We start from the raw sequence: 13,014 nt of genomic DNA on the forward strand, positions 1-13,014 counted from the left end.
TGATAACATGGCCCCTCTCTAATATTAAGATGATTCAACTAAAAGCAATGGGGAGAACTAGTTACAACTAACTTGTTCCACTGGTTTCAATGGAAACTAGGAATGACTAGCTTTAGATGGATTAAGATAATTTATGCTTTTAAACATAAAGAAATTCTTGGTTTATAACTCTGAATTCAAGGGGATCTGTCTTCATAATGTTTTGCCTACCAAAAATTTGGCAAGAATTACATTTTTTTCCAAATTAAATTTAATACAAACAATCACAGTCCCATGGAATGAAGACAAAACGTTTGTCTTCTTTTTAAAAGTTCTGGGAAGAGACTATGGCTAAATGCCACAAACTGATTCCAACACATTGTATTGCTATCTTGCCTATTTTACACTGGGGTAAGCAAGAAGAAAGGCAGTCCATGGCGGCAGGAGTTAGAAGCAATAAATATATTTCCTTATTTAAAATTTCAAACAAGATGGTACCTTTAGTTGATGTTTCAATGAAATGTACAAATGACCAGCTATAGGCTGATGAAGTATTGAAACATTTATGACATAATAAATGTTTGACAAACCTGCTGCAGCTGATTGGAAGGAGCTGGAGAGATCCTTTGACAAGATTAATGTAACTGCTGCCAAAATGAGAGCAAACAGGAAGCCGGTCTGAAACTCACCATCTGTAGGGCTGAGGCCCCGAGCCGCTGAGATCATAGACAGAGAAGGGCTGCTGTGCAGTGATCGGATATAGTCCATGTAAGGGTTAATGTAGGGATGAGGGGGGCTAAAGGGAGATTCTGATGCTGAAGCAGGGTTTCTGTGGGGGGATATTCTGATGAACGGCAATTCCGAATATGTTGGGCTACCGGATAGAGCAGAAGGCCTAGAACAGAAAGAGAACAAAATATACAGTATGTTCGGTGTGTTTTTTAAATATATATATATATATATATATATAGCATACCCTCACTTAAAGTTAACTGTTATCCACAACGAAGATCAACACACACCATGTTGAATCCAGACTAAGCTGGTTGAAATCAATGGGACCTGAGTTGGGTTGTGACTAATTTGTCCCAAAGATTGTCTATGGGACCTAAGTTCAACTAGCTGACTCAAGGCATATTTCCCATTGCACAGATAGAAAAGCTGTAGGAAATATACTTTTCCTTCTCCTTTGAAAGTGCTAGCAAGTGTGTCACCAACACTTTTAAATGAAAAAGATGTTTGTCACCTTGCACCCGACAACCTCAAATATCATGCATCCTGCAAGGAATATGAAAAGTATTATGTAGTCTGTCTGATTAATGACAGTTAAAAATACAGTGGTACTTTGGTTTAAGAACAGCCCTGTTTACTAACTATTCGGTATACGAACTCTGTAAAACCAGAAGCAGTGTTCCAGTTAGTGAACCTTACCTCAGTCTACAAACGGAAGCCGAACTGTGGAAGGGCACCAGCAGCTGGAGGCCTCATTAGGGAAAGCGCGCCTCCGTTTAAGAACGGCTTTAGTTTAAGAACGGACCTCCGGAACAGATTAAGTTTGTAAACTGAGGTACACAACACTTATGCCCAGTCGCATCCAACAGGAACATAAGAAACTAGCTGGTACGGAAACAGATCATTGATCCATCTAGCTCAGCACTGTAGACACTGAATGACAGCAGCTCTCTGGGTTTCAAACAGAAGTCCCTTCCAGCTCTACCTGGAGGCGCTGAGGACTGAACCGCCACCCTTTTGCATGCAACCCATACGCTCTACCAGCGTATTAGAGACAGCAACATTAATGGTGGCTCTTGCGATCAGGGCAGGATCACCTCAGTAATTACAGATCACAGATTTGATTATTCTGTGAGTAATGCAGTTTACATATGCTTAACTCACATAGAAAAACAAAATTAAAGTATTCACTAGCAGTGTGAGAGCAGCCCCAGTAGCCTGTAGAAGAGAAATGCCATCCTGAGGGAGCAGAGCTTGCTTTACCTTGACCCTTCTGAGCTACCAGTCCCAACATGTAGAGCAGGTATCCCCAAACTCAGCCCTCCAGCTGTTTGGGGACTACAGTTCCCATCATCCCTGACCAATGGTCCTGTTAGCTAGGGATGATGGGAGTTGTAGTCCCAAAACAGCTGGAGGGCCGAGTATGGGGGTGCCTGATATAGAGCCTTTGAATGGAGTCTCTCCCCCACCCCACCCTGTGCTTCTTTTCTAGTGGAACATTCCGGAATGGAGTACCATTCACCTCTGTCTGCTAGCCAGAGGAGGTGCCTCCCTTAGCCCATGTCAGGGCTTACTTAAAATAAAAATTAAAAAGCTGGGAAGGGAAGGAAGGAATGGTAGAGTTATCCTTGCACACTCAGGTTTCTGCTGCTCATGCCGGTGGCGGGTGCCTTCTTCAGCAGGGGGAGTGGGCGAGTTTCTCAGCCCTGCTCCAAGGGGCCCATACCAATCATAGCAGTATTGAACAACTCCTTTTCTTTTTGTGCCTCAAAAGGACTCTGAGTTACACAGTCTATGGGTCAGGTGCTCACTAGGCTAGGTGCCAACCTTTAGCTTCCTGGTCTGAAGCCCTGAAGTCCCTGGCAGATATGGGCACTGGGCAGCTACATAACATTTGCTCATCAGGGCAGTAATGGAACAGGACTGCATTGCAAGGGAAAAGATGGCAGCCATCTCCATTCCATCAAATGCCACCTAAGAGGAGGCATTCCATCAGGATGCAGCAGAGAGGGAGAAGGGGAGCACAATAATTCAATCAGATCAGTGGAGACATCAGCTCCATTTGGCATCTCCTCTCTCAGAACTGAATTCACTCCAGCTAGTCATTAGAAGAAATACTATGCAACTTTAAGAAATGGCGGCCGAAACTGCTTTTTTCCTTCCCTTCTAATTCTTTTTTCCTTTGTGTTGCATATTACATAACTACATATTTTAAGTCTGTTGATTGGAACATTTTGTTTTTATTGATGGAATATAATCTGCTTTTCCGTTGAAGGGCAGAGCAAAAACTGTTTCAATTATTATGACAGTAATATAATTATTACCTCTTTCCTTGGCTTGCTTGCCCATCCTTATTGCAACTGTCCCACTTCAATTAGGAACAAATTATATCCAGCTGATCCTGAGTTTCCTAACTATTACAAGACAGCTTTTGAGGATGCTTTTTTGATTGGGCAATTTCACAACCAGCAGACAATAGATCAAAGATGAGCCATATGTTTGTTTTTCTTCAACAGGGCAAAGCAAACCATTGTGGAGCCAGACTGACAATCCAGTAATTTAATTAACCACACAATGATTGCCAGGTGAAATGGGACATTTTTAACAGCAAACATGGAACTGTGAGAAAGCAAGAAAGAAGCCCTAAACCCAGGTGCTGCCCAAACATAATGCGGAAGATTTCGAGAAGGAAACCACCTGCCTGGCGATGGCCCTTGACATGATACTTCAGTGACGGGATACTCTGGGATGCCAGCAAATGGAAAGCTGTACAGAGAAGCCATTTTGTTAGGCTGCCTGTCTCAGCCAACTTGCTTGCTCTTTGGCAAAGGCTTGTCATTAAGCTTGTCACGAACGTGCAGCACCCCAACTGGCTGACCTCAGCTAAACGGTTTTTGGCCCAGTTTCCCCCAATTAATTTAGGACAGACACAGTAGAGTCACAGGCAGCAGCCAAGAGAACCACCAAGGGCAGCAGGTTCTTTTGATGTTGCTGACTTTAAGTATTATTTCTAAGGAAAAGAAAATAAGTACAAGTTTGAAAAGAAACCAAAGAGTCCCAAAGTGGGTTTCTCACCACTCAACAAGCAAACTGACGGCATTAAGGATGAGTTTTCTTCAACTCCCGTTCGGAAGAAAGCATTATATTCATTTTTACAGCTTCCACAAAAGTAGGTTTGTACCGAAGTAAAAAATAATAATACGAGTTCTATCTGAAGGTATAGTAGCTAGACAAGGCAAAAATAAAATCCATTAGTTCATAACCCAACCTGGTAGAGTCATTCACCTGGTCATCTAAAGTGAGTTAGACTTTCCTCCAGGCATCTGGACAGAGCAGCTTTTGTAAACTTGCTAAAATGATCAGGCAGGAAATTTGTATGACCCATTGACATATGGTCTTGCTTTCTTTAGAGCAGAAAGCACCAGACTCAATGTTATGTTTGTGAAATGTAAAGGTTATAAACTAAAAGTTTGAAACAAAAAGGTTAAGAAAAAATACCGTATTTTACTTGAATCTAATGTTCAACTTTTTTGGCCAAATTACGTCGTAAAAATTAAGGTGTGTATTAGATTTGATGGCACATTTACATTCGCCAGCAAACACTTTTTTTGGTTTCAGGGTTCTGAAAATTTAGGTGCGCATTAGATTCGATGGCGTATTAGACTCGGGTAAATACGGTAATGGCAATTATAACCTGCACCTTGAATTTGTTTGTTAAATAAATAAATAAATAAATAAATAAATTTCTATACCGCCCTTCATCTGAGGATCACAGGGCAATTTACAATATAAAGACACAACAATACATAACATAATAACAAACAAACAAAATCCCCTCACACGACCCCTTCCCATAATGTGTGGAACGCAGGGGGTCTGGAATAGTGAGGAGGAATGTTGGCAAGCACCACTCCTCTCATGCCCTCATGCAATGTTAAGTGTGTATGGGTTTATGGAGAACCAACATCTAGAACCTTGTGCATTCCTGATGCCACGTAAAAAATGACTGATATGTCAATCTCTTTCGCCAAAGAGCTTCCAAAAAGAAAATTGGCTGGGCAGGTGTTTCACTTTCTCACAACAGATTTCAGCACCCTGTTTCTCTCCTTGCTGTCAGGGCTAGAGTCAGATGCCAGTCAGCAAGCAAGGAGCAGTCTGTCAGAGAAGTCACAGTATTTTTCCGCCTATATGATGCCCCCATGTATAAGACGCCACCTATTTTGGGGGATTCTGATTTAAGAAAATTGGGGAAGATGTATCCATGTATAAGACGCCCCTAAATTTTTTTGCATTATTTTTTAGGGGAAAAACCTAGTCTTATACACAGAAAAATACGGCAACTCTTTATTCAAAGAAATGGCATACAAGTAAGTCTTATCCCCACCTTCAACCCCCTCAAAGGCTCCTCCTCTGCCCGATGTTTCCCAAGCAGTCTCAAACTGCTCTGGGCACCTCTAATCTCTATTCCGCTCTACACATCACTCTGAGTGTCCCTGGAGACAAGCAGGCTCTCTGTGTCCTTCTGCAGTCTCTTGCCCATCCTCTTCTGCTTCAGCCTCTGAGTTGGAACTGCTCCGTCACAGGCTCTCCCTGTTCACTAAATCCTGTTGCCCCTTCAGCATCCAACAACTCCTCCCCTCCCTTCTCCCCTGATCTCTCCTTGGTGTCCCACCACCGATCCCCAGGCCCTGAGCCTTCCTGCTCTGGGGTTTCCCCTGGGGGTTTCCCAGAAGGTGCATCCCACCACTCATCATCCAGCCAGTCAAATGTCTATTCTTCTCTGCTTCCATGACCACCTCCTTCTTGGCATAGTATTTCAACACTTGCCAAAAATGGTAAAGCCTTTGACAGTCTGATGGTTAGAATAAAATTAAATTTGCAGATATATTCACATATATGCAAATCAGTTTAATTTGCGTATATTTGCAGTGACTGAGGGGTGGCATATGGTGGGGTACCACTCTTAGGAGCTCCTCAACAGAACAGAAATGCTAAATATTCTGGTCATCGCAAACATTTATCAAGGCAGTAGCCAACTAACTAAACGAAGATCTGCAGGGATCATATACAGCTAAACCACAGGAGGAGTTCTCTGTTGAGTGTGAGGCAGGCTGGTACCTATTGCCTCTCAGACAAGCTAACCATGACTCGTGCAACTGCTGTGTTGAGAGATATACGTCGGGCTTGTGAAAATAATGAGAATGACTCCCAAAATCCTTATTTCTATAAATAATTAAAGTAGGAATTCATTTTATTTTTCTCCTAATTTTTCATTTGGGGTTTTCTATTGCAATATGCTGATGCCATGTTTACAAGGTATTTCCTGCAAACACGAAGGTGAGCAAAATGTTTTTAAAGGAAAGCTGAAATATGCATGATTTTATCAAGAGTCTCTAGGGACATGATAAAGTGCTGTGTGTTTCCAAATAGTGGCTCACGTTTTTGGGTATGGGGAAGCACTTGGTTCAGTTGTAGTCAATGTATCAGCTCCCACAAATGCATAATGGTATATCAAGACATTATAAGGTATGTGTAATCCCCCCCACCCTTTAGCTACTCCAACTAACATGTAAAATTATCCCTTCTCAAACCTCCTGCCTTCCCTAGCTTTACCCTCTGTTCTAGTCATTCTGATCCTCAGCCCTACTCAAGTGTTATCACCACACATATTAAGGAATTGGAGCAGGGCAACCCGAACCCGCACCCAACATCTCCATCCCTGCTAGTTCCAGATCCTACCTTTAAGTGTTGAGCAGGAAAGTCTGAGGGGGCTTCTTTGAGAGTTCTGCTGAATCTGCCCCACTATCAGGAATCCTGTGCAACTGTATCTCCCAACTGCAGGGAGGATTCTAAGTGCATTCAGCAGAAAACACAAAGAATCCCAGGAAACACAAAGAATCTTACCAGCCAAGAGAAGAGTCTTGCATCTCCTTCCATGCATTCCTGGGCAAACGCCTGAATAAGACTTGCTCTATGATCCTCCTCCAACATTCTCAGTCCATTAACCACAGCTAGGCTCCATAACCTCACACATGGGAGTGAAGACCAATAATGCCCAAGTTTCTTAGTCAACAACTTAGCAGGAGAATATCTACCATACCTTCATTGAAGCCAAACTAGAGAAGATATCAATTCTTTCCTCCCTTGATGAAACATGGGGCTCAGGCCCTGCTGTCCCCCTCTGTGGTTAAAAGCTAACTCTTCCTCTTATTGGGAAGCAAAGCTCTATAATTTCCTATCAAAAACTCCTTTCAACAGAGTAAGGCTATGCAGAGGAAGAGAATCTATTTTAACACCCTAGCTCTCTGACAGCCTCAACCCACCCTGCAGATCAGTCTAGGCGATTGGGACCACCCTTTGTAAATAAAGATGCATCATTAAAATGATTTTGCTGAAGAAATAATTCAAATAATTGAGCCACGTCAAGACAGGAAGTGAACCAAGATACAAGCACTAACTGAAACTGTAGGTTACTGCAACGCTTTATACATGGGGCTGCTTCTGAAGACGGTGCAGAATTCAGGGGCCAGATTGCTTCACTGGGGCATTAGGAAGAACTTCCTGACAGTAAGAGCTGTTCGACAGTGGAATTTGCTGCCAAGGAGTGTGGTGGAGTCTCCTTCTTTGGAGGTCTTTAAGCAGAGGCTTGACAACCATATGTCAGGAGTGCTCTGATGGTGTTTCCTGCTTGGCAGGGGGTTGGACTCGATGGCCCTTGTGGTCTCTTCCAACTCTATGATTCTATGATTCTATTCTATGATTCAAACATATGAATTGCCCTGACTCAACTCTTGTAATAAAATCAGTGTGACTTGAAAGCACCGAAATTTTGGTGAATCAATTCAAGATAAAAGTCTTTATACGAATGATCAAACCTCGTTTTGAACCTCCCCTGCCCCCCCCCCCATTACTCTCACACTTGATACCTCTTTTGATTTCCAACCTACAATGTGAAGGCATAGGACACATTACTGATACTGAAACTTAATAGGCCTAACGCTATATGATGTCTGGATAGGAGATGATATATGTAAATGCACACATATGTAAATGATTCTGAGTAATTCATATCTATTAATTCTTTCCAATCACTCAGCCGCAAATTATATGGTGTCAAAGGCTCAAATGTCTTCTGCAGTGAGCTCAAAAGAATTGACATAATTCACACTTGCCCCCTCCAGTGGGCTAAACTTCACACTATTTATTCAATTCACCATGACTCAATCACAACAATATCAGGGTTGAAAGGGTTCTTTGTTAACCATTTCAAGAACGGCATCTTATATGACAGAATATATGTTGAAATTAGCGCATATGTGCGATGCGTTTTTCTGAAATATGTGTGTTCGTTGTTTTCTCCTGCTGACACCTCTTGCTGGATTTAAGCAGCCTGTCAAGACTACATTAGTGTGCAGATATCCGTATAACCACCCCCAAAAAGGGAGGGTCAAAGAAATGTCTCTAACCTTCTCTCACTTAATGCTCCTAACTAAGCTAACGTAATACGCATTTGTTTAAGATGCCCTCTTGTTTCACTGATGCACTGAGGGAAAGAGAAAAATTCCACCCCAACCAGTTTTGGAAGACGCTCTGGCCGCTATCTGAGCAACTGATGAGCTGCATGTGGTCATTAGAGTCCTCTGCTCTGAAATCACACCCTGGATGGCGATAGGGTCTGCCTGGATGCTGATTGATTAGAAGAAAGCAGAACTATGTAGCCATGCAAACACACACACACACACACACACACAGCTACACTAAGCCACATATTTAAATGCTAAAGAACCTTTCACCGTTGACTTCACAACCATTAGAAGCTTCCAAATTAACAGCATTTCTCATAACCAGGTCTCTGCATTTTATCTTCTTTATTCTTTCAAATCCTGAAATTGCTTGGATAAGAGTTGAGGCTTTTTTTTTTTAATACATACATTTCTAAGAGCAGCCTGAACTTTTAGGGGAAATTGAAGAGGCTTTCTGTCAACTACAGCTAAATCCTGCCTTTCTATATCAAAACCCCTTGCTAGAAAATTACTGTGCAGATGATAAGGCTGAAAGATATAATAAAAAGTGACTCTACTCAATTTACACTGCAATATTGGTATGACTGAATATTTTTCATTCAGGTGACTGATAAAATCACTAAACTGTATTGGAGATAAATAAAGGAGGCTTCTGTCAAGAATAAACACCATTAATCATAAAGTCTCACCCTCAAGAGTGGCTGTGCTCTGCGCCTCTGCACAAATAGACCCTTGCAAGTGGCATGAAACTACTTCCTCTTCTCCCCCTTGTTTGCTTAGGGAATCTGCACGCTTGTTCTTTCTGGTGTATATATCCCGCTTCCCCACCTGTCTGGGGTACTAATCTGCAGGCATACATGTTTGTTTTTTTGCAATGGGCTCATCTAAGCATCGTGTGTGTGTTATTGTTATCTGCAACTGACTTAATTGTGCTTCATGCTCATGATCAAAAGAAAACACCTCTTTCTAAGAAGTATGACAGAGACCTGAATAACTGTAGCATTCCAAATGCAAATTTGTCATTCTAACTGGCAAAACGGCGCATCAGTTTGCAAATCTATTTGCTTCTATTCTCTTCTATTCTATATCGCTTAATGCCAAGGTGGCTTCTAAGCAGTTTATATCCAAGGCTGAACAAAAGTTATTCAAAGCTTTCCAATTTTCCCCAATGTTCTCCATTTGAATTGTCTATGACCTTATATGTGAGTTGTCATCAGGTTTCACTTCCACCATGCCCCTAACTCCCCCCCCCCAAAAAAAACGAACAAATGCACCCATGACATTATATCAGAATGTTAAGATGCAAAGCACAGTCCTCTCAATTACTTTATTCTAGGAATCAACAATCAGGGGACTTCAGTTTAAATGAACTGCTACAGAAGCCTTTTTAATCTATTTATCTCCATGTCTAAAATATATTTACAACAATATTCACATTATGTCAACTTTGCTTCACTGTGTCCATGCACCCTCACACCTAACTGCCCAGGTGACCCAGAAATTCAAGCCTGTTGATGTTGTGAATCTTCTAGAAGTGTAACAGCCAATACACAAGATTTATCATTCTAGAATGACCAAAAATGAAGACAGTGATGGAGTTCTGAAAGGGTGGGACTAAACTGCTCTGTGATCCTCAGATGAAGGTCACTGTTTCAGAAAACAAATTTAACATCCATTTCAGTCGTGTCCTTAAATGCACCATGTAAGTGGGTGAAGTTGCTATTCACTCCCTTTTCTTTAACTTCAATGAACTTTCTCAGTGTATCGTTGCAATTCTTCCTAACATTAATTTATCTCAATCCACATCTATGCAGAACACATTCTTGCTGATGGCACTTTGCTCCTGGAGGAGGCAGGAATATGGAGTAGCCTTCCGCTGTAACTGCTGTTTTCAAGTGGCTGGGCGGGGGGGGGGGGGGGCGTAAGAGTTGGTGGAGCTACTAGCCTGGTGAATCCCTTTACAATAATGGGTTTGCAGAGACCCTGTCTTAAGTTAACTGATCTAAAGTCTCTCTAGGTTGGAGGGAAATAAGTAAAATCAGTCTACAACCCATTCCTAAAGCAAATGGTGGTTCAAGAAATTCACATGCTATTAAAATGGAGTAAAGTAGAGCCCTGTGCACTAATGAGGTTTAAAAATGTACTTAGGTCTTCATGTGCAAGACACTTAACAAGCCGCTCGCTTCCTTGGCACAGACCAATAGAGAGTTGGAGCTGAGGCATAATCATGCAGGCAGCAACCAAATCGACTGGAAGAATTAGGAGACTTGCGGCCCCCGAGGAATGCAATTCATGCGGAAAAGCAGTTGCCAGAGTGAGGCTAGGGAACCGCGTGGGAAGAAAACAAAATAAACAGTCCAACAAAGAAAACAAAGCCTCTGCAATAAGGGCTTTTCCAGTGCTTGAGTACACTGAAACTTCAGAGGGTGCCTATGACAAAACCCCCATCAAACGCAAACCTCTCTGTGAGCAAAGACACCAGCAAAATGATGTCCTAGGTCAAAACAGAGCCACAAAAATTCCTCAAGGTATTTTTGTTTAAAGCTTGTGTGTGTGTGTGTGTGTGTGTGTGTGTGTTTGGGTGCACAAGAGCCAGATGGAGCACAGATAACCCAACAGTGAGCCATTGTTATACTATAAGCAAGCTGAAGTCAAGTCTTGATAATTACTTCTGGTTTTTCTTTTTTCTATCCTTCATAAATCATGTAAAAATGACACCAGCAGACGAGTGAAGGATCTAGCTGGTCCTGACCACGTATCACAAAGGCAAAAAAGTATATGCATACATGTGCTATACAAACTTTAGACTCAATCCTAATTCTCTCAGGCAAAATTTTGATGACACTTAATTTCAGATTTTGCCCCTATTGGTGTTGTTTACATAAGACGGTATGGACAGATTGAGCTATAAGAAAATAATAAAACACTGAAGCCAGCTTAATAACAGTTCCTCAGGTGATACTTTTGACTGGCAGGAAATGTTAACCAACAATTGTCAAAGCAAAGACTTTTGGCGTCAGCCCACAAACAGCAGTATATCAGCTCCCCAACAAGTAGATCTGCTTTGATCCATTTGTATTTTGTGTTTCTTTAAAAGATTTGGATATTATCTCCACTGCATTGCCCCCTTAAGTGCATTACTAAATCCTCTCCTCCCTCTGTATCATTGATAATTAAGAAGCAGCAGTAGCTATCCTTTGAAAATGCCAGAGTGGTTATTATTTCAACAGGTTTCAACCTCTCTGCCTTGCCCTATGTACTCTTGGCAGCAATGAAGGACTTCTTTATCCTGGCTAGCTGCCTACAAAGGCTCTCAGATTACCCTCCATGTTCTCAATGTCTGCTTTGTGATTCTAACATATTTTCAGTCATTAAAAGGAAAAAAAATCCATTCCATTTCAAACACCTAAAATAAGTCATGTTCGCAATATTAAGCAACAACCCTCTGGGACTTCTGTTTTAATTACGATTTTACATGTTGTAACGTGAGCTTGTGAATTAAAGGAAAATATATGAGAGAGGGTGACTGTAAATTTTTAAGGCAAATTCACTTCTCAAAACAGTAAATGTATCACTGACCGTATGTTTGCTGCTAAGATTCTGAAAGTGTGAATAATGCTATGGTTTAAAAATATCATTTACAGGTTCGTAATTGTCCTTAATAATGGCTGGTAATGTTAATTATCCTGCATGCTTTTCATTTCTGCCCTGGAAATTCAAAACTAACATGCACTATACCATGCTACAGATTAGCAACTGTGTTGATTATCAGCAGGATCCCTGTTAAACATTGTTATGCAGACACAAAATGTATGTAAAATGTGTTTTAAGGTCACTGGTGACTCCACCCACCACCTTTCTGTTTAAGCATTAGGATCAGGGCCGGGTATATGTATAGGCTACGTAGGCTGGAGCCTAGGGCCTCTAAATCTAGGGGGCCTCCCCAGCCCACCCAACCCCAGCAGGCAGTCTCCCCTCTCCCCAAATTGCAAACCCAAAACTGTGCAAAGGCAGGGCAACTCGGGCCCAGCAACTATGAGTCTCAGGGCCAGCCACTGGGGCCCAATTTGAAACTCTGGGGCCCAACTTGAAATTGTTTTGTGGGGCCCTAGTTCACAGCCAAATTCTGCAAAATCTTAAGAGCTATAAATAAAACCCATCTAGATTGCCTTGGTGTGGGGGGCCCCTTAGGAGCGGCCCGCAGGATCCAATTTGGCCCAGTTGCTCCAATTGCCTTTTGAAAGTGACAAACTTAGACAAACAAATTTTGACGAAGTTTTGGATTATTTTTGCTATGAGGAAGGCTAGAAAAAAACATTTGTAGTCTTACTTTATTTGATGGTTGTAGTTTACTTCTTAATATGTATTTTAAATCTGACTGTTTAATGAGAACGTAAAGTAGATTCTAAAAATGCCACACTGTCAGGTAATCATGATCATATTGTTTACACCTCCCAGGCAATATAATTTGTAAACTCAATGCTTTTTAAAAAGTACATTACAATTTCATTTTCCTAAAAAGTAATGCTTATTCCACAAAAGGTTTACAAAGTTCAGTTATTGCAAAAGTTTTTCAGTGTTAATTTTAACATTCATGCATTTTTAAAAATCACCATGGTATTTAACAATAACATCTTATGTCCTTTAGAGGAGAAAATAGTGAGTTGCAAAAATTTTTAATACCCGTCGTCATCCTTGGCTTCACTCAGTTTTGTTTATAACACTCTTCCATTTTCTTCTAGTCGTGAGGGTGGGGGGTTGGGAGGGGCCTCGCAAGTGG

The 13,014-nt window shown here is 41.5% G+C and overlaps 1 protein-coding gene and 1 long non-coding RNA gene across 5 annotated transcripts in view; one reads left to right on the forward strand and one right to left on the reverse strand.

Annotated features, from left to right (window-relative positions):
• GLI3 (GLI family zinc finger 3) overlaps positions 1 to 13,014 on the reverse strand; it is a 237,073-nt gene that overhangs the window by 81,895 nt on the left and 142,164 nt on the right. For all 4 annotated transcript variants that reach the window (XM_080975700.1, XM_080975698.1, XM_080975699.1 and 1 more), the window contains one exon: positions 669 to 874. In XM_080975700.1, coding sequence (XP_080831826.1) covers positions 669 to 874 — 206 coding nt within the window. The remainder of the gene's footprint in view (positions 1 to 668; positions 875 to 13,014) is intronic.
• LOC308460069 lies at positions 627 to 3,978 on the forward strand. Its single transcript, XR_013978448.1, has 2 exons — positions 627 to 747; positions 3,228 to 3,978. It is a non-coding gene; the product is annotated as an uncharacterized lncRNA (long non-coding RNA).

The sequence above is a fragment of the Podarcis pityusensis genome, assembly GCF_964106645.2.
Source record: "Podarcis pityusensis genome assembly, chromosome: 12".
NCBI classification, from domain to species: domain Eukaryota; kingdom Metazoa; phylum Chordata; class Lepidosauria; order Squamata; family Lacertidae; genus Podarcis; species Podarcis pityusensis.